General features: G+C 35.3%; 1 protein-coding gene across 2 annotated transcripts in view; it reads right to left on the bottom strand.

The window, feature by feature from the left end:
• The window catches only part of Edil3 (EGF like repeats and discoidin domains 3), a 411,883-nt gene that overhangs the window by 282,100 nt on the left and 106,820 nt on the right, over positions 1 to 22,963 (bottom strand). For both annotated transcript variants that reach the window (XM_074077145.1, XM_074077144.1), the window contains exon 2: positions 4,203 to 4,331. In XM_074077145.1, the coding sequence (XP_073933246.1) occupies positions 4,203 to 4,331 (129 nt within the window). The remainder of the gene's footprint in view (positions 1 to 4,202; positions 4,332 to 22,963) is intronic.

Here is a 22,963-nt window from a genome sequence, read left to right as displayed (position 1 = left end):
TTGTTTATATTCTCATGGTTCCATATACTTATATTACAAGACTCATCATATCTATCTGCCTTCCCAACTAGATAGCAATTTCTGTGAATTTATTTAGTATGTGTCTGCATCATTCAAGTAACTGTCAGTAAGTACTCAATAAATAGTTAAGAATGAATTAAAGTTAAGATTTTATTTATTTATGATCTATTAATTGATATATTTTTTGGTGGTACTAAGGATGGAACACAGATCCTTGCATGTGTTAAGCATTTATTCTATCACTGAGCTACACCCTTAGCCCCTAAAACTTTATTTTTTAAAAAAGATCAATCACTTATCTGAATCCCATTAATTCCATTAATATACTATGGATTTTGGTTTTCAGAGTTTATATTTGTTAATAGTTTATTATTTTATTCTAATAAAATATACAGAAGAATTATGCCATTTAACTTGAACAATTGAATACTTGCCAAGATTTTCATTCATGAACTCTATGACATTCACTGGCAATAGAAATTTTCTGTATGAAAAGAATGTGCTAACATCCAGATCCAAATTACAGTGTCACTAGTCATATGAACAGTTGACTGAGAAATAATTTGGGCCTTAGCCACATGGAGGTCCCTTCACAAATACCCTGGAGAAAGGAAATATTCGGTGCACATCTGGCAAACACTGGTTAATCTGTCTTTAATTCCAAGGATGTGAAATAGGGGATTTTTCTTTGCCTGTTTTAAAATAAATTTTTCCATTTGCCTTCTGCAGATATCAAAAGTGAGTCGTAATAATCTGAGACTGAGCACATTGAGATGTGTAAGTGTGTATGTATAAAGAATGGGTATGTGCGAGACAGAAAAGAGAGAGAGAGAAAGGGAGTGTGAGATAAAGTTGGATACTGAAGTACACAGAAGAATCCAAAAGAGAGTCCAAAGAAAAGCAACAGTATCTACTGAATGAAGTTCACAAACCTGAGAAAGTCGATTTTGCCAAACTACCACACATAACACAGAAACGTAAGCAATGTGAGGATTGATTTCAAGAGTGTTGAAGTGTTCAGTGTTTATTTGACACTAGATGCTTTGTGAAAGAAGAATAAAAGTACAAAATTGGGTGAGTATCTTTTTTTAAATAAATAGCACCAAAACCTAAAACAAGACAACTGCAAAGTACTGAGGTGTGAAGTAAAATCATGACTGGAATTTCTCTAGGTGTGTATTTGAGTTCTTCCTTTTCAGATTAGCTGCAGTGGAGTATCTGTTTAATTGTAGAAGGAACATGGTAAATACAATTGTTAAACTTGGGTCCGAAACACAACTTTTTCTAAGAAAAGATAAATAAGATCATTTTCTTTTCTTTGTAAATTAAAAATAATTATATTTAAAATGTTACAGAATCATAGCTTAGTTGACTCAGAAAGGAGAAAAGAAGGCTTAGACATTTTTCTTTGAGATTGATGTGTCAATAAAAACTCAGCAATGGTCACAGCTCAATTCATATTTTGTTAAGATATTTCCTTCAAATAACTTGTATTTGAGTAAAATTCTAGTATACTGTGTGTTTTCTGCTCTGTGGCTACCTACCATCAGAGAAACAATGACAATAAAATGTCTCAAAAAACAATTGATGCTCAAGTAGAAAAAGCAGGATGGGCTTTAATTTTCTTTACAAAGGAAAGAAAATGATCTTATTTATATTTTCTTAGAAAAAGTTGTGTTTTAGACCCAAGTTTAACAATTGTATTTACCATGTTCCTTCTACAATTAAACAGATACTACACTGCAGCTAATCTGAAAAGGAAGAACTCAAATACACCCATAGAGAAATCCCAGTCATGATTTTACTTCACACCTCAGTACTTTGCAGTTGCCTTGTTTTAGGTTTTTGATGCTATTTGTTTCAAATATTTGGCCCAAACAATTAGTTTTTAAAATGTGAATAAACTTAAGTAATATAGATGCTAAAGACATTATTAATAAGCATTTTATTCAGTAAACAATCAGTGTTCCCTTAATATATGCAAGAAAAATATGGTCTTGAGAAAGTTGTTGCAGAAATACAAGATAATATGTTTGGGCCCTGGAGGTCTAACCTGAAAACTCAGTTTGATTTTCCTGTATATGCTAACCATTTAAAACTATTTTATAAAATAGCAAATGTTACATAAGGAACTAAAGAAACTTAAACTTTCACTGAGCTTGTTTTCTGTTATTTTAAAGTTAATACTACCTGTATATGAAATTAGAATTGCCATAACTACTATGATATGCTAAATGATAGAGCAAATACAAACTGAACGTATTTCTTCCAAGAACCACTAAATACACCTCGTGGAAAGGTGAAGTTGCATGAACCATATAAAACGTTTTCCTTAAAATGATACAACTATCCAATTTTGATTGTATAATATATAATTATAAATCTGAATAAAATTTAATTCCATCAGCATCTAATTCCCCACAAGTATCATTGATCTAATTGGAATATGTCAGTGTGCTTAGTTTTTAAAATGATGCTGCCCATAAATCCACTCATCTGACAAAATGATGAGTGTTGAATTAATGTTTTAAAAGATGGCCTAGAAGATTGAAGTATTTACTTTAAAATTCTGTGAAGATACTGAGCTTTTAAATTATTTAACATATTTCTTTCTTTCTTTGATTCAGATTTGGCTTTTCAACATGTTGACAAAAACATTATATACTACAAATCTGAGGCACTGTCAATTTAGAGATGGTGGACTTAAAACAACGACATTAAAATTTAATTCTTTTCACACATTCCTAGTAGAAATGTGTATAGCTAAAATTTTCTTCAGAAGTATGAACTTTTTCTGAGGATACGACTTATAATAGACTCTGAAATTCAACTGTATTTAGAGATGAAGTCAAAGTGATGGCAATCATTTTATTTTTATGGTGCTATGTCAAACCCCCTAAAATTATCTCTGAGTTCTAGAAGCCTTAGAAGAGAATCATCTTCAAAGTGAGTTAAATGAATAAAGCACCTCTCATCAATGATATAATTGACTTTTTCAAATATAATTACACTAATGTCACAGTAGAAAATTTAAAAGTATATTTAAAAAATAAAGTGCACAAAAATCAAACAACCAATAGCCAAAACTGTAAGCTTTATTTCATTATTCTCTTTTCATTGAACTTATAGTTACGGTGCTGTTACTATGCATAGGCACTAGGTTAGGTACATCAGATATCATGATGGGTAACACAAACTGATCTCTGCCTTTAGACGCTAATACTTTTCTTCTTCAAAAACATTTTCAAAAATCCAAATACCCAAGTTTTCTAAAGATTATCATATTTGACAGATCTTTATTCAGCAACATTATTTAACAAATATAATCCATCTTGTATTTTTCTTGGTACTAATATGAAAAAAAACTTTTTCAAAGTTGAACATTGAATTCCCTTTAATCAGTGAGAAAAATCTCTGCCAAAATTTATACAGTGTTAAATTATTTTAAAGTACAGCCATGTCCTTAATGAGGAACTATTTGGAAATCATGAAAAGTTACCCTAAATACAGAACTATACATGCCAATGAAGTACTTCTCAGATTAAATCATTTTGAAATGTAATCAGTGACTCTAATCAATTTTTGTAAAGCAGAATTTCTTTAAAAACTTTTTGTCAGGGACTGACTCGCTGGACTCACAGGTACTAGGTAAGAGCTCTACCTTTGAGCTATACTTCCAGCCCTGAAAAGACAAGGAGCACTTGGGATACTATCTTCTTCATATTCTTAGAAATACAATGTACATTTATACTGCTAGAATAATAGTAATTTAGATGAGCTACAAATTTGTAATCTACTAATAGCCTTAGAGAAAGTCCTATTTCATTTTACAATAAAAGTTTAGCTTGAATATGATGCCTTGGGAGTTATTTATTTGAGAATAAATATTTAAATTATACTAATACTGGAGACATGAAGATTTCTTTTATTCATGTCTTTTTATAGTATCTTTAATTATAGTGTTAATTACTGAAAATGATTTATTTAAGAATACCAAAAATAAAAATACAATTTAAATATAAGCTGGAAATTTTTAAAAAAACTAAATAAGAGTACCACAGATAAAGAAACTCAGTATCAATCTTTCACACAGATTTTCCATTACACACCATGGCTAAATTTGTCAATCACTCATGAAAACCAAGAGGATAACTACTGAAATGCTTAAATCTTGCACTTACCAACCTCCACAACACTAGAGCAGTTGGGATCTGTGAAGCCATCTGGACACTCACAAGAAAAGGAATCACCAGCCAATTCTGACAAACAGATACCTCCATTTTCACATGGGTTGGGATCACAAATATCACCTGAGGAAAAAAAAAAACAGACTGACTTTTTTTTATCTTGGCAATAGGACTAATTCACATACCCCATTGATGTTCCTTCGTCAAAGTTACCTTACTATTTGGACTTACACATAAGATATTCAAGATCTATTTGAAAGCACTTGTTTTTAAGAGAAATGATACTTAACATGGTAGAAATTAAACTCTATAACTGAAACATTGCATCTCTTAAAGCTGTTAAATTAGGGTCCTTCAATACATGAAAATGAAAATTTTGCCTAATTTAATTTAAAGAAGATTAATCTAACATCTGTGGTAAACTGGTTTCATTAATTTCATAAACTGCTCTCTATATTAAAATGCCTTGTGTAACTTTGAACCTCCTTTCACTAAAGAGGTGGCTCTATTTTTGAATCCTTAAGAATCTGGGCTTGTCCTCAGGACTTTCTTTGGCCAACAGGATGCTAACAAACTTGAAGCTGCAAAGGTTTGAAAAAGCACATGAAAATTTCTACTTCCTCTCACCTCTGTCATAAAAATGCATTAAGACCACCATGCTTGAAAGAGGCAAGAGAAACATGGAATGATAAGAAAGTGCCACAGAGAAGTAAGTTGTACCATAAGAAAGACCTACAATATGTAACTGTCTTTGTTGCTATATGGTTTAGGAAATCTGGAAGTGTGGTGAGAAAATGGCTATAGGAAGCTAGAAAAATGAACACCAATGTTACCTAGAGAAAGGCAACTGGTATAGCTGTGACCTGAGGAAACTTGGGAGGCAGGAAATGTAACTGATGAACTTTTGGATGTGAGCAATGAGTTTCCAGACAAACTGTTAAAGTTCAGTGGCTACAAAAAAGACATACTTGATAAAGAGCCAGTAGGTTTGTAAGTAAGGAGTCAAAACATAGAAACACCAGGTTTCTCAATTCTAGCCTCTCAAACCAGTAAAAGGTCACAAATAGAGCTTTGACAAAAGGACATGACCCAAAAGAGGTACAACATCAAGGATGTATCCATAAACAACTTTGTGAAAGCACTTCAGATAATTCATTTTGGAACCTAAGGGGCCCTCTCAGGTAGATAAAAGTTCATCTAGAAAAACTTAAAGATTATCCCTGAGCAGCCTGATATAGCTAAAGGAGCTATGGTCAAGATTTGAAACAGAATCATGGGTGTGGCTTACTGTACAAAGAGAATTCAATCAGAATCTTAAAAGCCCTTAAAGATTTTATGCAAACTGTATGTGCCACCTTTAGGACTAAAACAGAATGGAGCTTTTTAAAATTAAAAAAAAGCGTTAGAGTCCCTACTTCATAATTGTTAGGAACTACATTCCTTTATAAGAACTTTCTCATTAATTATTTCATCTCTTCTCTGGATTAACCACACTAAAATGTTAGAAAAATAAACTTTTGTCAAACTACTAAAGTAAGTCATTAGCCATTAACAATAATACACAAGCACTAGAGTAGACCTTAGAAAATAGACTTTTAAAGAAATGAATGAATATGTTTTAGAAATACTGAAGTATTTAATACTAGTGGACCATGATGTATTTGATTGGCAGTGGATGAGAGCTTGTAGATATGTGACATCAAGAAAGATTCAAAAGTGATACAATAATTTATAAAATGAAGAGTGAATGTTTTTGACATGAATTGTAAAGTTTTGACACAGTCAAATCTATTTATGACAATCTTGGCAAAATTCTAATTGGTGCATTTTGAATGAGGAAGTTGATGACTGATAGATATTTAAATAAGATTTCTGTCTTTCTCCTTATGTATGTTAGTACAAATGGCCATTCATGTACTCAATGGTGTATCCTTCTATTCCTTGTATGGGAAACATTTAGGCAAATGCTGAGTTTCAAATTAAGGAAAGTCTTTACCAGGGCATGGAATGGGAGTATACTCCTGTAATTCCAGCTACTCAAGAGACAGAGATCAGCATGATTACAGTTTGAGGCCAGCCTGGAGAAAAAATAGTGAGACCTCATCTCTACCAACAAGCTGGGAGTGGAGGCGTATACCTGTGATTCCAATTACCGGGAAGCATAGTTAGGTGGATCACATTCTGAGGCCCACCCCAGACAAAAATGTGAGACTCTATTTGAAAAATAAATAAAGCACAAAGGAAAGGAGGCATAGTTCAAGAGGTAGCGTTCCTACCTCACACGCATAGGCCTTAAGTTCAAAACCCTAGTACCACCACCATCAAAACAACAATAAAAAAGACTTTGCCATCAAGAAGTACAGAACCTAGTACAGGAGATAAAATAAATGATGGAGGGGTGAACTCATCTATGATATATTATAAGAACTTTTATAAATATCACAATTTAACTCCAGTATAATGGTAGTTCAAAACTTAAAAAATAAAATAAAAGAATAGGAATAATTACAATTACATGACATAGTCATAAGAACGGTGATTATTATACATGATCCAAATTGTGGGATCAACAGACTTCTAAGGGAGTCACTGCTGTCAGATGATGAAGATGAAGGATGATGTATGCTCATTATTCCAGGTAAAAGGAATATTCAAAGGAAAAGATCATGGTTCATTCTAAGACCTCCTAGTAGGCAAGAGAGCTAGAACACAAACACATGTAAGAATTAGTGATATAGTTAGGTCATATAAACATAAAAAAGCCTGTGCAATGAAAGGACTTGTAGCATTTATATTTAAGCACCAGAAAATCATGAAAATTGTCAGGGATGGGAAAGCATATGACCACATTTGTGTTTTGCAATGATCACTCAGGCAAGCACCATATGGGATCAGATGGAGGAGGCGAAGCTGAGGGCAAAAGAGCAAAGCATTAACCTTTTGAAATAGTCCCAGCAAAAAAAAAAAAATGATGAGGATTTTCTCCATCCACCTTAGAGATGGCTAAGGACAGGGAAAGCAATAGTAGCACCATGTAATCTCAAATCCAGTTCATAAATACTAGGTCATGAAATGAAAAAGGAAAATCCCCCAAATTACTACCCACCCTCTAGATGATTAACCTAAAAGCAAATGTGTAATTGTTGAGGTTTTATAAGACTCAATCACCAACTTAAATGTGAGATCATGCTGCTAACAAAACCATAGCAGCATAGCTTTGGGCAGCACTGTCACTCCAAACAGTCCATGAAGATGAGTATGAACTCCAAACAGGTTTTCAACATCAATCATTATTCCATATGTTCAATATTACCAAAAAGGAGATTTCTACATTCCATTTATCTCGATGTGCTGTTTCAGCAAACTCCAGAGGGGTAATGCAAGCTGTAGACACTACATTGATTTATTTATATTGAAAGAAACAGTGTCAGTGGGATAGATACAAGGTCTGAGCAGTATTCTAGAGGTTGTCTAGCATAGGACATATTTTTACATATTTATTCAAAATCAAGAATTTCTCATAATATCTCTCTTTCCTGTACTCAAGTTCCTCCAAAGTAAATTTACTGATGCTGGGGCACATTCCTAATATACCTAGGGCCACAAAAAGTTACTATTCTTGCCCCTTTGACTATCCTACCATTCTGAGAGTTTTCACTATCTTCATAAATCTTTACTGGCACCTGTGCTGCCCTTTCAGATGACAAAATTAAATGTAGTCAGTTTCCTACCAAGTTTGCATCCAATCATATAAAGCTTCTGTGGTCAAAATGAGACAGAACTATCCACTCATGTCTCATTTATATCTTAGAGTTGATGGCTGTCCTTTAGTTGGCCTGTTCTTTTCTCCCATTCTTGCACTTTTGTTGTTCTCTTTTGCTACTCATTTCTAATACACTATAAAACTTGTGAATAATTACTTTTAGTTAACAGATAAGCTGGTATTTTGTGTGTAAAATGATGTTCTGAAGTATATATACATCATGAAATAACTAAATCCAACCAATTAAAATAATCATTCACTACTTCACATAGTTATCTTTTGGTGTTGAGCACATTTTTACATGTATTTTCTTACTGTATTCATGAATACAATATATTGGTGATTTCATAGTGTGTGTGGAGAAGATTGTTTTGTTGCTTTCAGGCTAGGAATCAAGACCAGGACCTGGTGCATGCAAAGAAAGTCCTCTACCACTGGTTTATAATTCCAACCCCAAGATTATAACATCTTTTGAACTGCAGTTTCCATGTTGTATCTCACATCATTAAGATTTACACAGTGTATTTTTCAAAGGGAGGAAAGCAATAATAGATTTGATCAAAGAAAACCAAATAGATGACACTGTAACCACATGGATGTGGTACTTGAAGGAGAGCATAAATATGGATTGGTTTCTTGACTTCTTCCCTGTATGACCCAGTAGCCATCTTGGTAATGAAGTCTAACGGCTTTTATTTTAAACAAAGTATTATGTTTGAGAAGCCTGGAAACATCCAAAATAAAAAGGTCTACTAATAAAGTTATTGAATAAGCAAGTATGAAATCAGAGAGGTTTTGCTTCAACATGAATTGGTAAGTCTGAATGTCAAAATGTCAGTGAGAATCTTGAAGGAAGGCAACAAGAGGCGAAAGGATGCCAGGGAAAGTAAAAAAGGTTCTTAAGAAGAAAACAGAAGGGATTTCACTCTGGGTCCTCTTCAATATAAATGTTCAGTTTTTATAAGTGGAATGTAGTTTATCAAGGTATAACTGAGATTAATAAACACCCCACATGAAATGGTGTTAGTTGGATAATGTTAGTATAAAGCAAAAATTTGGTCTTGGATGACACAGAGGATAGATAAAAGAATTCTATGAAATATGACTATGTAGGGATTTTTACAGGGCTTTCTTAGAATCTGTTTTGTCACACCCAATTATAAACAGCATCCCTGTGGGAATTCAGTTTTCCAGAAAGTAGATGCTAAGATGATGTTAAGAGTGTAACAAGTTTAATAGGGCTGGGAATATATATAGCTCAGTGGTAAAGAACTTGCCTAGCATGTGTGAGACCTTGTGTTCAATCCCCAGATATAGGGAAAGAAAAATGATTTAATCAGTTTCTTGAGAATAATGCAGAAGTGGGCACAAAAGGCTTTCATATTGTGACAGAGGTCTGATACTTATGGAAAAGAAATAAACAAAACAGAGGAAGGGGTGGTAGAAGCAGGATTGAGCAGGAAGAAGATGTGTCTGTAACACAAACTTGACACAGCCTAGGTAACCTAGCAGCAAGCTCCAAAGCAAATATTACTCTGCAGGAATCCCTCTTAGACAGGGATGACCAGGCACTCGTGCCCTCACCATGTTAGAAGTATTGGCTGAAAGCAATCAGGGAAGAGTGAGCCTCTAAAATGGAGTCCTGAAAGTTCTACAGAAGGAGACCATTAGCTCAATGCATTACTGGTAGCTGGGAAGCATGTTCTTTCTTAAAAGAGATTGGAACCATGCATCAACATAGGTACCACAATCCTCTTTCACTCTTAAAACTATCTTGGTTTGGATAAGTGATATTGTTACTTTGATCAAAATTATTATAACTAGCCAGTTATTTTGTGTCCATTATCTCAGTGGATGGCATCAATGCTTGCTGATACCTTAATAAAAACAAAACTCCCTGGCTGGAATTTCATGTATAATAAGATTCACTGTAGGACTTCTGATTCCCTGTAATTTGAATTAACCTAAGGAAGTATCTGCTCAGCGAAAAAATCTTGATTAAGGTGCAATAAGCTATTGGCACTCAAATAAATAGTTTTGGTCTATCTGTTTCCGAAGCAGATATGCTGATAGAGTCTTAAAACTAATAGCAACCAGTTGAAAAAGGCAGGCTCAGTAAAGGAACAGAGACAATGCAAGATTTCGTGCTTCTTTATTCTACTGTCAGCAGACTCCTAAAATATACCTCTACATATTGTAATCTGTGTTCAGTGTAATACCTTGATGTCTCTTGGCTGGCTGGCCTCACCTGCTTTAGATTAGGACAGATGTGTTTAATTTTATTCTAACTATGTTTTATGGTTCCATCTGCAGTTTATGGCAGTCTCAGGCAAATTAAGCTGATGCTAGTTTGCCTTTTGGCAATAGAATGAAGCAATTATTTTTCCCAGGGGCAAGAAATCATTGCAGGCTAAATTTAACTTACTGTATGCCTACTCTTTCCACCCACTCTCCAGGGTTTGAACTGATGGGAATTACTCAGTGTTAGCTTCATTCTCCTCACTGACCCACTACCTGTTGCCAGTCACCTCATGTTCAAGGAGATTCAGGGACTAACTTATTTAGTTTCTTCATACATTTGCAATCCTCAATCTTTTAATCAGTATAGCAAAATGTATACACTCTCATGCATTACTGCAGAAGACAATGGCAAACAAACATCTAAAATTAAATCACACTAAAAACTTAAAAGCTGTACTTCTGTGATTGTGGTTGTTCTTGCTAGACAAGTTCAGTATCCAAAACAATGCAATTTTCAGTTTCAAATAAAGAAAATTCTATGATGGGCACTATTGTGGAATCAACTGGACCAGTCAGGTAATTTATTTTGTTGACCTTTAAGCTCTCAGATGGTTGATGAGTTCGGTTTTCTCGATTTGTAAGTGTCTGTCTCCAGTTCACCTATCAGAGAATCACTGTCTTATTCATTATGTATTCATATTCCATCCACCACATTAGACACCAGGACTATAGCCAAGATGAAATACAGAAGGTTCCCGCAGTCTTAGAGTTCAGAGTAAGTGGAGGAAATGGATAATGAAACACTTACAAATAAATAAGCAAGTGCTCACTGTAATAAAAGCCAGGATGAAAAAGAGGTTGATAAGAAAGATAGTGAATAGAACTGATAACTTAATGAAGTCAAGTAGGCCTTCATTTCAGCTGAAAATAGAAGGATGAACATGAGTCAGTGATATCAAGAGGGAACCATAAGCATTCTAGCTGTAGAGAACAACAAGTGTTAGGCTCTACTGATAGGCAAGAAAGTGGAGAGGTCCGGGGACAGACAGAAGGCCAATGTATCTGGCTTTTAGTAACAAAGTGTCATTAAATGCTTATTGTCACAACTTTAGTAGAAATTTATATATAATTTAAAAGCCTACGTTTCTCCCCTGTGTTCATGATAATAAGCGACATTTTTGCTAAGCTATTCTTTATGTATAAACATTTACTGAAAACATACCTTTTTATTTACATGTGAATGTATTATACATTTATTTATTGATATTTTTCTTACCTATTAATGTATAAATGTGAGGTATTTATGTATTTGCAGAATTATAATAAATATATTAGTAATTTGTTTAGTTGAATACATGCTTCCCTATTTTCTCTGTTCTTTTACAAGTGTTGTTAGGTTTATTAGGTACTAGAAATCTGCTGACATTCCTGACCTCTCTGCATTTCCATAAACAAACCTTTATAGGGATGTAAAATGAAAAATGAAAAAATAGTAACATCACTCAAGCATTTTACCTCATAACATGACCTATTATTTAATTGTTTTGCTATCTCTGCAAACAAAATGTGAAGGATAATGCAACCCATATTTATATGTGGGAAGTAAAATACAGAGACCAGTTATATTCCACAACCATGAAAATGCAGGTCTGTACATTACATCTTCATCTTCAATTTATTGCTCTTTTATTGAACTTGGCAGCTATTATGTCATTTCGTTGAAGAACTGAAAAAAGAACTAAGAGCTTTGCCTTCAGTTGTACAAGTCAGAATTTTGAAACAACCATAAATAGAGTACTTGGCAAAGTGAACCAACTCCAGTACACAAGTGAGCAACAACTCTAGTTAAAATGAGATAAAGTTCATTAGAATTTGCATACTTAAACTGGCAAAACCCACAGAAAATGTTAGTACCCTTATGACTTACTGTCCATGAAATTATGGAGAAAACTAAATAAAATTTTTGAATTAACAATAGGCCTCTTAATTTATTTTGTTGCCTCTTGAGAGAACATTTGTGCTGAGTATTGAAATTTTTTGTTGTACATTCTAATGAGTTTTATGTACAGATTCTGATTTTAAAGCCTTCACTCACAAATTAGAGATTATGACTATGGCTAGTATGTTATTTCAGAAAAGTTACTTAAAAAGATGTGATCATCTTATTAGCTTTATATGTGCTTTAAAATAAATTTTAGTTACTATGGCATATCATTCTGCAATTAGGATAAAGAAAAAAATAAGATAAAAATATTAAAGGGATTAAATATATCTGGTTAATAAGGTGTGTATTTTACTGACAAATCATTGGGCATCCTTGTAATGAAGTACCATCCAATTCAGCCATTTAAGACTCAAATGAAATGCATGAACAGGGAAAATCTCTTAGATTACTCAAAATCACACTAATTCTAATTTAAGTAGGGATATTACTGTTATCCAGAGGTTTTGCAACTATTTTAAAGAAACTTTTTATATAACTTTTCATATGCTAATGGAATAGTGGTCTGAAAAAAGCTAGAAGAAAATGAACACTAATTATTGAAAGTTGACTACTCAAATTTTACATTTCTAACATTTTTGAGCTTTCAATCAAGGCTGACTGGATAAAAATGACAAAAATATTTTGGGCTCTAACATTTTGAAAGAGAATCTTTTGACAGATTTTGTATTTTAAAAGACTCTGGAGATTCCCTTAAAATAACAAAACCTAGAATTTTTAGAACTGAATGGTACATTAATGATGATCTAACCCAGTGGCTCCAAACTTTGCTGCATATTAGAATCATGGGGGAGCTTTTCAAATGCTTGGTGCCCAGCCCAATTAAATCAGAATCAATGGGAGCAGCACCCAGCCTTCCACATTTTTAGTAACTCATCTGAAGACTTCAATATATTAAAGAAAACAAAGGAAAAAGAGAGGTAGGAAAGAAAGAGAGAGAGGAATGGAAAGAAAGTTGGTTTGTAGTCCCTGCTTTCAGCTGAGGAGAAGCAAATGGGGGAGAATTATTTATCTGAGAAGTGTTCTTTTTAGTGCCCTGTGAGTTATGAATAAATCATTTTCAGAAAACTACCATTGGTAAATCACTCACTAAGGTGGGTGCCCATGGCTCATGCCTGTTACCCTAGTTCCTCAGGAGGCAGAGATCAGAAAGATCACAGTTCAAATCCTGCCCCTGGCAAATAGTTCACACGATCATATCTCAAAAAAACCCATCACAAAGAGAACTGGTGGAGTGGCTCAAAGTGTAAGCCCTGAGTTCAAATTCCAGTGCCATAAAAAGAGGGTACTCACTATGAGAGAGAAAATAGTTGCTATTTAATATTAGCATGCAAAGAATCCTTATAAATGAATTAACTCAAATTTTATATATAACCAGAAAATTCAATAATATAGTGCAATTAACAGGTATTTTGACTGTAATATTTCTATTCATGTAGAATATTCTCACATTCAATTAGTAGTTATTTAAACCCACCTGTGTCACAAAAAATTACATCACATATTTTGCAGCCCAACATAGACAACTTCTTGTTCTCAGAGTCTAATGAAAGATACAGATAAGTCGACAAGTAATTACCATTTACATGGGCAGAAAAGGCCTGGTTTGTTTTATGAATTTTGGTGTTCCTCAATGACCTGATGAAGGCACATTCATGGGTACAGTAAGCATTGATGCCAGCCTGAAGGCAGCTGAGGACTAAAAGCAGATGTTGAATGCTAGGTGTGGTAACACACACCTTTAATTCCAGCATTTAGTTGACTTAGAGAGGAGAATCTCAAGTTTGAAGCCAGCATAGACTACATAGCAAGTTCTAGGCCAGGCTGAGCTATATAGTAAGACTCTGTCTCAAAAACAAAATGGAAGAGGGATAATGTATTAAAACATCTTGAAATCCTCCTCTCCCACTTGCTAGTATAATCATTTTGTCCTTTTAAATCTCAGTTGGCTTGTTCAAAAAATGGTAATTGGTAAAAATCAAATGACATAACACATGTTATAAGTTTTAGCAAAATTCTTGACATATTAAAAAGTGCTCAATGAAATTCTATCCAAATCAGAATGAAAATTTGTGGGAGACTGGGCTGGAAATGCATCTTAAATAATAGACACCTGGTAAGCATTTTAGTGCTGATGAGAAGAAACTACTGGAAAAGAAGTTACAAACAAGAAGGAAAAAGGAATACTCTGAAAGGTAGGGAATGGAAGAACAAAATGGATGGGTTTCACAGTTTGTGCAGTTTGGAATGAGGACAATATGACAAAAAGTTTGGAATTGATGCCTATATGTTTGTAGATGCTATGAATCAAATTGAAGGAGTTGCCATCTGGTGTTTTTTTGTGAAATAGGGTGCTAAAAATGCAATTGGATGAGTTTTAGGAAAATAAAAGGTAACATGCACTTGCAGTAACAAGAAGATTGTTTCTTGAAAAAAACAGAAAAAAAAAAGATTAACAAAAAGCACTCAGGCCCACACCTGAGTTGAAAGACAAGAACTAATTGTAGCAACATGGACCCAATCACATATCTGGTTAGAGCTCAACAGCAAGGATGGTGCAGTTGTGCAGTTGGTGGCCAGATCCAGGCTTCTGGCTTTACCAGACTGATGAGGCAAGAGTAACAGAGCACAGGAGTGATGTCTTAATGCTTGATTTCTTCAAATCCTTAAGATTGGCTACACAATTATATGTTTTTAAGGTATACATTTTAACAATTATGCAAAAACTATACAGCTAGTGAAATTTTTCTTTTAGAGAATACTGAAGTTCTTCAGTTGACAGGAGAGGACAAACAAAAATGATAGAATTTGGCTGCCGTATATAAATAATGTAACACTTCATGATAGTAACACTTAGCCCATCAATCTCTGTCAAGCAACAAACTCACAGTGACTTTTAGAAACAATCAGATGCTATGAAGAAAATGAAACTCAGTGCCATGTCCAACTGTGGATGTTTGTTTCACAGCACTTTCTTACATAGGTCTTTGATCATAGATTCTGCCTTTTGTAAGTGTAAAGTTGCTCAACCATGATATAAAATAACCTCCATGGAAAACAAATTGCACACAAGTCAGTTAATCTGACCACTGTTGAAGCATAGTAAGCCAATTAAGGACATTCCAAGTAAGGACATTTTGTTAATCCCTTGATAACCTGTTTTATCAATTTCACAGGCAGAAATTATACGGCATGTAAAAATTACAAAAAGAAACAGTTCAGTCTTGCATTTTTGTTACAATTTTGTTTTAACAAAACAAAAGCTAGTCCTTTGAAAAAATAAATAAGATTGACAGACCCATGGCAAATCTAACTAAAATGAGGAGAGAAAACACCCAAATCAGTAAATTCAGAAATGCAAAAGGGGAGATAACAAGAAACAAGATGGAAAACCAGCCCCGGCCGGCCCCACCACCATCAGACCTCAACCCCTTTTCCTTCTCTCCAGAAGATCACTATAGAAACTTTCTACAGACACCAAACCCTTAACCACTGACATCTCCCCCCGAAAAAATAGGGAAAAAATATGCTGAGGAAGAAAAGACAATAGCCAACAGGTTATCCTGAAATTCATAAACAACTTAAAGATGGTGGGTTGAGGGAGGAAGCAGAAAGTGTGTCTCCTAAAGTGAAATCTTGGAGAGACACTAGAGACACATCTTGCAGGCAAGGCCACCAAGAAGAGGCAAAACTTTAACCCCTCCATACCTCCAGCCTGCGCAGAGCATCTCCACTTCACATTGAACGGAGAAACCAGGAGGGCCCCTGGGCCACCAGATGCCCACACCCAGACGGCTTGGGAAGACATGGACCACAAGGTGTGCTAAGTGGTATGCGGTACTTCCACAGACATCCCTGGGCCAGATCAGCATAGCCCCCTGGACAGACCAACCCCCACCCTGGGAAAAAAGAGAAACTGAGTAATAATAAGAACAATAAAGACATGTAGCAAAGACAGTGAGGTGCCCTGAGCACCGAAGGGGGGCGAGGAGAATCCCTCCCAGAACTGTAAATAAACAAGCCGGGCCTGGCTGGAGAGGGCAGGAGTGGGGGCGCACGCCCAGCAACCAGGAGCAGGAAAGCTTGTGAGAGTAACAGGGAGGAAAACTCCACAGGAGAGGGGGGAAGACCAACCTCCCACATGAGCTGTAAGCAAACACACCAGCCAGCAGGAGCAGCAGCACACGCCCAGCAATCAGAAGCGGGAAAGGTTATAAAAGTGGTGGTGGGAGGAAAACTCCGCAGGAGAGGGGGGAAGACCCACTTCCCACATGAACTGTAAATAAACATGCAAGCCTGAGAAAGCGGGTGCAGTGTCACCTCCCCCAGTGTGCTTGGAAAGGGGAAAGCTTGGAGCAGCAGCTCACACACAGACCTCTGAGTAAACAAAGCCTGCAGGGCCAGGTGAGTGCTAAGCTCACCCCAGAGATCTGCATAAATAATGCCCCCAGCAACAACAGGCTGAAAGCAGCGGGCAGGCAAGTCACAGCCACAGATAGCCATGCAGAGAACTGTCTCCAGACTTTTCTTTTTTTCTTTCTTCCTTTGATGAGAAAACAACTGAACTACACCTGCATGCTGAAAAACCTACTGAAACTGTATTGCATTTGAACTTGGTACACTTTGTGGGTTTTTTTTTTCTGGTTTTGTGACGTTTTGTTCTATTTTATGTTACCCCTTTGATGAGATAACTACAGAACAACATCTGAGGCACCATCTCCAGGATTGGAGGCTGAGGGACGAACACCAAAATTATTAAGACTGAAACTTCATTGCATTTGAAGTAGGAAGTTTTTTTTTTAATTTCATTTTTTATTTTATATTTTGTTATTTTATTTTTTATTTGTATATACATTTTTTCCTTCATTTACTTATTTTTTACTTTTATCCTTACCTTTATTCTTTTTAATTTTTATTTTCAATCCTCTCTCTGTCTCTCTAATGCCTTTTCAGCTTACGGTTGATTAGGACACTGTCTCTCCCTGTTTATATCTTTGAAAATTTTTTTGTTTGTTTCTTTGTTTTTTTTTTCTACTTGATTATTTGTTTTTCCCCTTTCCTTTAACTTCTTTGCTTTCCATCCCCTCTCACCCTTCCATTCTAAATATCACCAGTGATATTAATACAGCCAGAAAATACTTAATTGCACACAGTACAGGGACAATAACAACACCAAGGACAATGATGGGAAGACAGAAAAAACAGGGAAACCAGTTTCCCCACAGCGAAAAATTAGTACAGGAACCAGAAAGAAATGAAGAAAACAGATATTCAGATTGAGACTCCAACAAAATGAAGATAAACTATGCCAAAGAATCCAATGAAGCCCACAAGAATAATTTAAAAGAAGACATACTACAAGTACTCAATGAGAATGTTATAGAGATGATACTGGATATGGTCAACCAAAATGTACAAGAGACACTCAAGATATCCCAAGACAACAAAAATAGAGAATTTGAAAAAGCAAAAGAAGAAATAAAGGAAACCATAGAAGCACTGTATAAACACCAAAGTGAAACAGAGAAACGATTAATAAACAGATAAAAGAACTCAGGACAAAAACAGACAAAATTAAAGAGGAAACGACCCAGGATATGGAAAACCTCAGAAAAAAGAATGAAATAGAATTGCAAAACAAAACAGAAGGCCAATCCAACAGAACAGAACAAACAGAAGACAGAATCTCAGAACTCGAAGATGAAATGGTAAATAAAGGAAAAACTGAAAAACTATTAATTAAACAACTCAAGACCTGTGAAAAGAAAATGCAAGAACTCACTGACTCCATCAAAACACCAAACATGGGAATCGAAGAAGGAGAAGAGGTGCAAGCAAAGGGAATGCATAATATATTCAACAAAATAATACAGAAAGTTTACCAAATCTAGAGAAAGATATTCACATATAGATGGAAGAGGCCTCCAGGACACCAAACAGACCAGATCAAAATAGAACTACCCCATGACATATCATCATTAAAACAACAAGTTCAAAAACTAGGAAAAGAATATTGAAGGCTGTAAGAGAGAAAAAACAAATAACATACAAAGGTAAACTCATCAAAATCACAGCAGACTTCTCAAAAGAAACATTAAAAGCAAGAAGAGTGTGGGGTGAGATCTTCCGGGCACTGAATGAAAATAACTTCAACCCCAGGATACTCTACCCAGCAAAACTATCATTCAAAATAGATGGAACAGTAAAAGTCTTCCATGATAAGCAGAAACTAAAACAATATATGACCACCAAGCCACCACTACAAAGATTTTTCAAGGAATCTGGCACACAAAAAGTGAAAGCAAACATAACCATGAAAAGAAGGCAGCACCAAAGCACAGGAAAAGAAAAAGCAAGACAGTAGAGAGTAACCTCAACTTAGGTACACACATTCAAACCTTCTAAAAAATCAAATACCTAGGTGTAAGCCTAAGAAAAGGTGTGAATGACCTCTACAAGGAAAACTACAAACTTCTGAAGAAAGAGATTGAGGAAGACTACAGAAAGTGGAGAGATCTCCCATGCTCAGGGATTGGTAAAATCAGCATAGTAAAAATGTCTATATTCCCAAAAGTAATCTACATGTTTCATGCAATTCCCATCAAAATTCCAATGACATTCATTAAAGAGATTGAAAAATCTACCATTAAATTTACATGGAAAAATAAGAGGCCACGAATAGTCAAGGCAATACTCAAAAGAACAATGCTGGAGGTGTCACGATACCTGACTTCAAACTATACTACAAAGCAATAACAATAAAAACAGCATGGTTCTGGAACAAAAACAGACATGAAGAAAAGTGGAACAGAATAGAGGACCCAGATATGAAGCCACACAACTACAACCAACTTCTCTTTGACAAAGGCGCTAAAAATATATGATGGAGAAAAAGCAACTTCTTCAACAAAAACTCCTGGAAAACTGGTTACCAGTCTGCAAAAAACTGAAACTAGATCCATGTATATCACCCTATACTAATATTAACTCAAAATGGATCAAGGATCTTAATATCAGACCACAAACTCTGAAGTTGATACAGGAAAGAGTAGGAAATACTCTGGAGTTAGTAGGTATAGGTAAGAACTTTCTCACTGGAATCCCAGCAGCACAGCAACTAAGAGATAGCATAGATAAATGGGACTTCATAAAACTAAAAAGCTTCTGCTCATCAAAAGAAATGGTCTCTAAACTGAAGAGAACACACACAGAGTGGGAGAAAATATTTGCCAGCTACACATCAGACACAGGACTGATAACCAGAACATATAGGGAACTTAAAAAACTAAATTCTCCCAAAACTAATGAACCAATAAAGAAATGGGCAAGTGAACTAAGCAGAACTTTCTCAAAAGAAGAAATTCAAATGGCCAAAAAGCACATGAAAAAATGCTCATCATCTCTAGCAATAAAGGAAATGCAAATTAAAACCACGCTAAGATTCCACCTCACCCCTGTTAGAATAGCCATCATTAGCAACACCACCAACAACAGGTGTTGGTGAGGATGCGGGGAAAAAGGAACCCTCTTACACTGTTGATGGGAATGTAAACTAGTACAACCATTCTGGAAAAAAATTTGCATGCTACTTAAAAAGCTAGACATTGATCTACCATTTGATCCAGCAATACCACTCTTGGGGTATCTGTGACACAGGTTACTCCAGAGGTACCTGCACACCCATGTTTATTGTGGCACTATTCACAATAGCCAAGTTATGGAAACAGCCACGGTGCCCCACTACTGATGAATGGATCAAGAAAATGTGGTATCTACACACAATGGAATTTTATGCAACCATGAAGAAGAATGAAATGTTATCATTCGCTGGTAAATGAATGGAATTGGAGAACTCATTCTAAGTGAGGTTAGCCTGGCCCAAAAGACCAAAAATTGCATGTTCTCCCTCATATGTGGACATTAGATAAAGAGCAAACACAACAAGGGGATTGAACTTTGATCACAAATTAAAAGCAAGTGCACACAAGGGAGATATGAGGATAGGTTAAACACCTATAAAATTAGCTAGCAATTATTGCCCTCAATGCAGAGAAACTAAAGCAGATACCTTAAAAGCAACTGAGGCCAATAGGAGAAGGGGACCAGGAACTAGAGAAAAGGTTAGATCAAAAAGAATTAACCTAGAATAACACACATACACAGGAAATTAATGTCAGTCAACTCCCTGTATAGCTATCCTTATCTCAACCAGCAAAAACCCTTGTTCCTTCCTATTATTGCTTATACTCTCTCTTCAACAAAATTAGAGATAAGGGCAAAATATTTTCTGCTAGGTATTGAGGGGGTGAGGGGAGAGGGAGGGAGTGTAGTGGGTTGTAAGGGAGGGGGTGGGGGCAGGGGAGAGCAATGATGTAAGCATTGTATGCACATATCAATAATAAAAAAATAAAAATTAAAAAAAAAGATGGAAATCCAGGGAATCATTGGAGACTACTTTGAGAACCTATATTCCTATAAATTTGAAAATCTTGAAGAAATGGACAGATTTCTAGCTACTTATTACCAACCAAAATTGAACCAAGAGGATATTAACCACCTAAACAGATATATAACACAAATTAAATTGAAGCAGCAATAACGAGTCTTCCAAAAAAGAAAAGTCCAGGACCTGCTGAATTCTACCACACCTTTAAAGAACTAATACCAACTCTCCTTAAACTTTTCCATAAAATAGAAAAGGAAGCAATACTGACTAACTCATTCTGTGAAGCTAGTATTACACCCATCCCAAAATCAGACAAAGACAAAACCAAAAGGAGAACTATAGGCCAATCTCCTTAATGAACATCAGTCTAAAACTCCTGAATAAAATAATGGCAAACCAAATCCAACAACATATCTGACAGATTATTCACCACGAACAAGTCAGCTACATCCCAAGAATGCAGGGGTGTAGAAGCAAAGACAAAAACCACTTGATCATCTCAATAGATGCAGAAAAAGCCTTTGCTAAGATTCATGATAAAAACTCTAAGAAAACTAGGAATAGAAGGAATGTACCTCAACATTGTAAAAGCTATATATGACAAACCTATAGCCAACATCTTACTTAATGGAGAAAAACTGAAAACATTTCCCCTAAAATCAGGAATAAGGCAAGTATGCCTCTCTCTCCACTTCTATTCAACATAGTCCTGGAATTCCTAGCCACAGCAATAAGGCAAGAAGAAGAAATAAAAGGGAACAAATAAGTAAAGAAACTGTCAAAATATCTCTATTTGTATACGACATGATCCTATATCTCAAAGACAAAAAACTCTACCCCAAAATTCCTAGACACAATAAACAGCTTCAGCAAGGTGGCAGGATACAAAATCAACTTACAAAAAATCATTAGCTTTTCTATACACCAACAATGAACAAATTGAGAAAGAATATATGGAAACAATTCCATTTACAATAGCCTCAGAAAAAATCAAATACCTAGGAGTAAACTTAACAAAGGATGTGAATGACCTCTACCAGAAGAACTACAAACGTCTAAAAAAAAAGGTAGAGTAAGACTACAGAAGGTGGAAAGATTTTCCATGCTCATGGATTGGTAGAATCAACATAGTAAAAATGGCTATACTATCAAAAGAAATCTACATGGTCAACACAATTCCCATCAAAATCCCAATGACATTAATAATAGAGATTGAGAAATCTACCCTAAAATTCATTTGGAAACACAAGAGACCGCAAATAGCCAAGACAATACTCAGTGAAAAGAGCAATGCTGGAGGTATCACAATACCCAACTTCAAACTATATTACAAAGCAATAGCAATAAAAACAACATGGTACTGGCACAAAAACAGACATGAAGACCAGTGGAACAGAGCAGATGACCCAGATATTAATTCACACAGCTATGCCCACCTTATTTTTGACAAAGGCACCAAAAACATACCATGGAAAATAGCCTCTTCAACAAATGTTGCTAGGAAAGTGGTTATCTGCCTGCAGAAAACTGAAACTAGATCCATGTTTACTACCCTGTACTAGTTTCAACTCAAAATGGATGAAGGACCTTAATATCAGACCTGAATCTCTGAAGCTAGTACAGAAAAGAGCTGGGAATACTCTGGAAGCAATAGGTATAGGCAAGGACTTCCTCAACAAAACCCCAGCAGCTCAGCAACTAAGAGAAAAGATGGACAAATGGAACTACATGAAATCATTATAAAGCTTCTGGACAACAAAAGAAATGGTCTCTAAACTGAAGAGACCACACACAGAGTGGCAGAAAATATTTGCCAGCTATACATCAGACAAAGGACTGATAACCAGAATATACAGGGATCTCAAAAAACTAAACCCCACCAAAATCAATGAACCAATAAAGACATGGGCAATTGAATTCAACAGAACTTTTTCAAAAGAAGAAATCCAAATGGCAAAAAACAACATGAAAAAATGCTCACCATCTCTGACCACAAAGGAAATCCAATCAAAACCACAGTAAGATTCCACCTCACCCCTGTTAGAATAACTATCATCAAAAACAGCAACAACAACAAATATTGATGAGGATGTGGGGAAAAAGGAACCTTATACACTGATGGTGGGAATGCAAGCTAGTACAACCACTCTGGAAAACAATATGGAGGCTTCTTAAAAACTTAAACATATATCTGCCATATGATCGAGCAATACCACTCCTAGGGATATACCAAAAGGAATGTGACTCAGGTTACTCCATAGGCAACTGCATACCCATGTGTGCAGTACTATTCACAATAGATA

Source organism: Castor canadensis, chromosome 6 (genome assembly GCF_047511655.1).
Source record: "Castor canadensis chromosome 6, mCasCan1.hap1v2, whole genome shotgun sequence".
NCBI classification, from domain to species: domain Eukaryota; kingdom Metazoa; phylum Chordata; class Mammalia; order Rodentia; family Castoridae; genus Castor; species Castor canadensis.
Note: the sequence above shows the minus strand (reverse complement) of the source record. Positions and strands in the feature narration are given on the sequence as shown.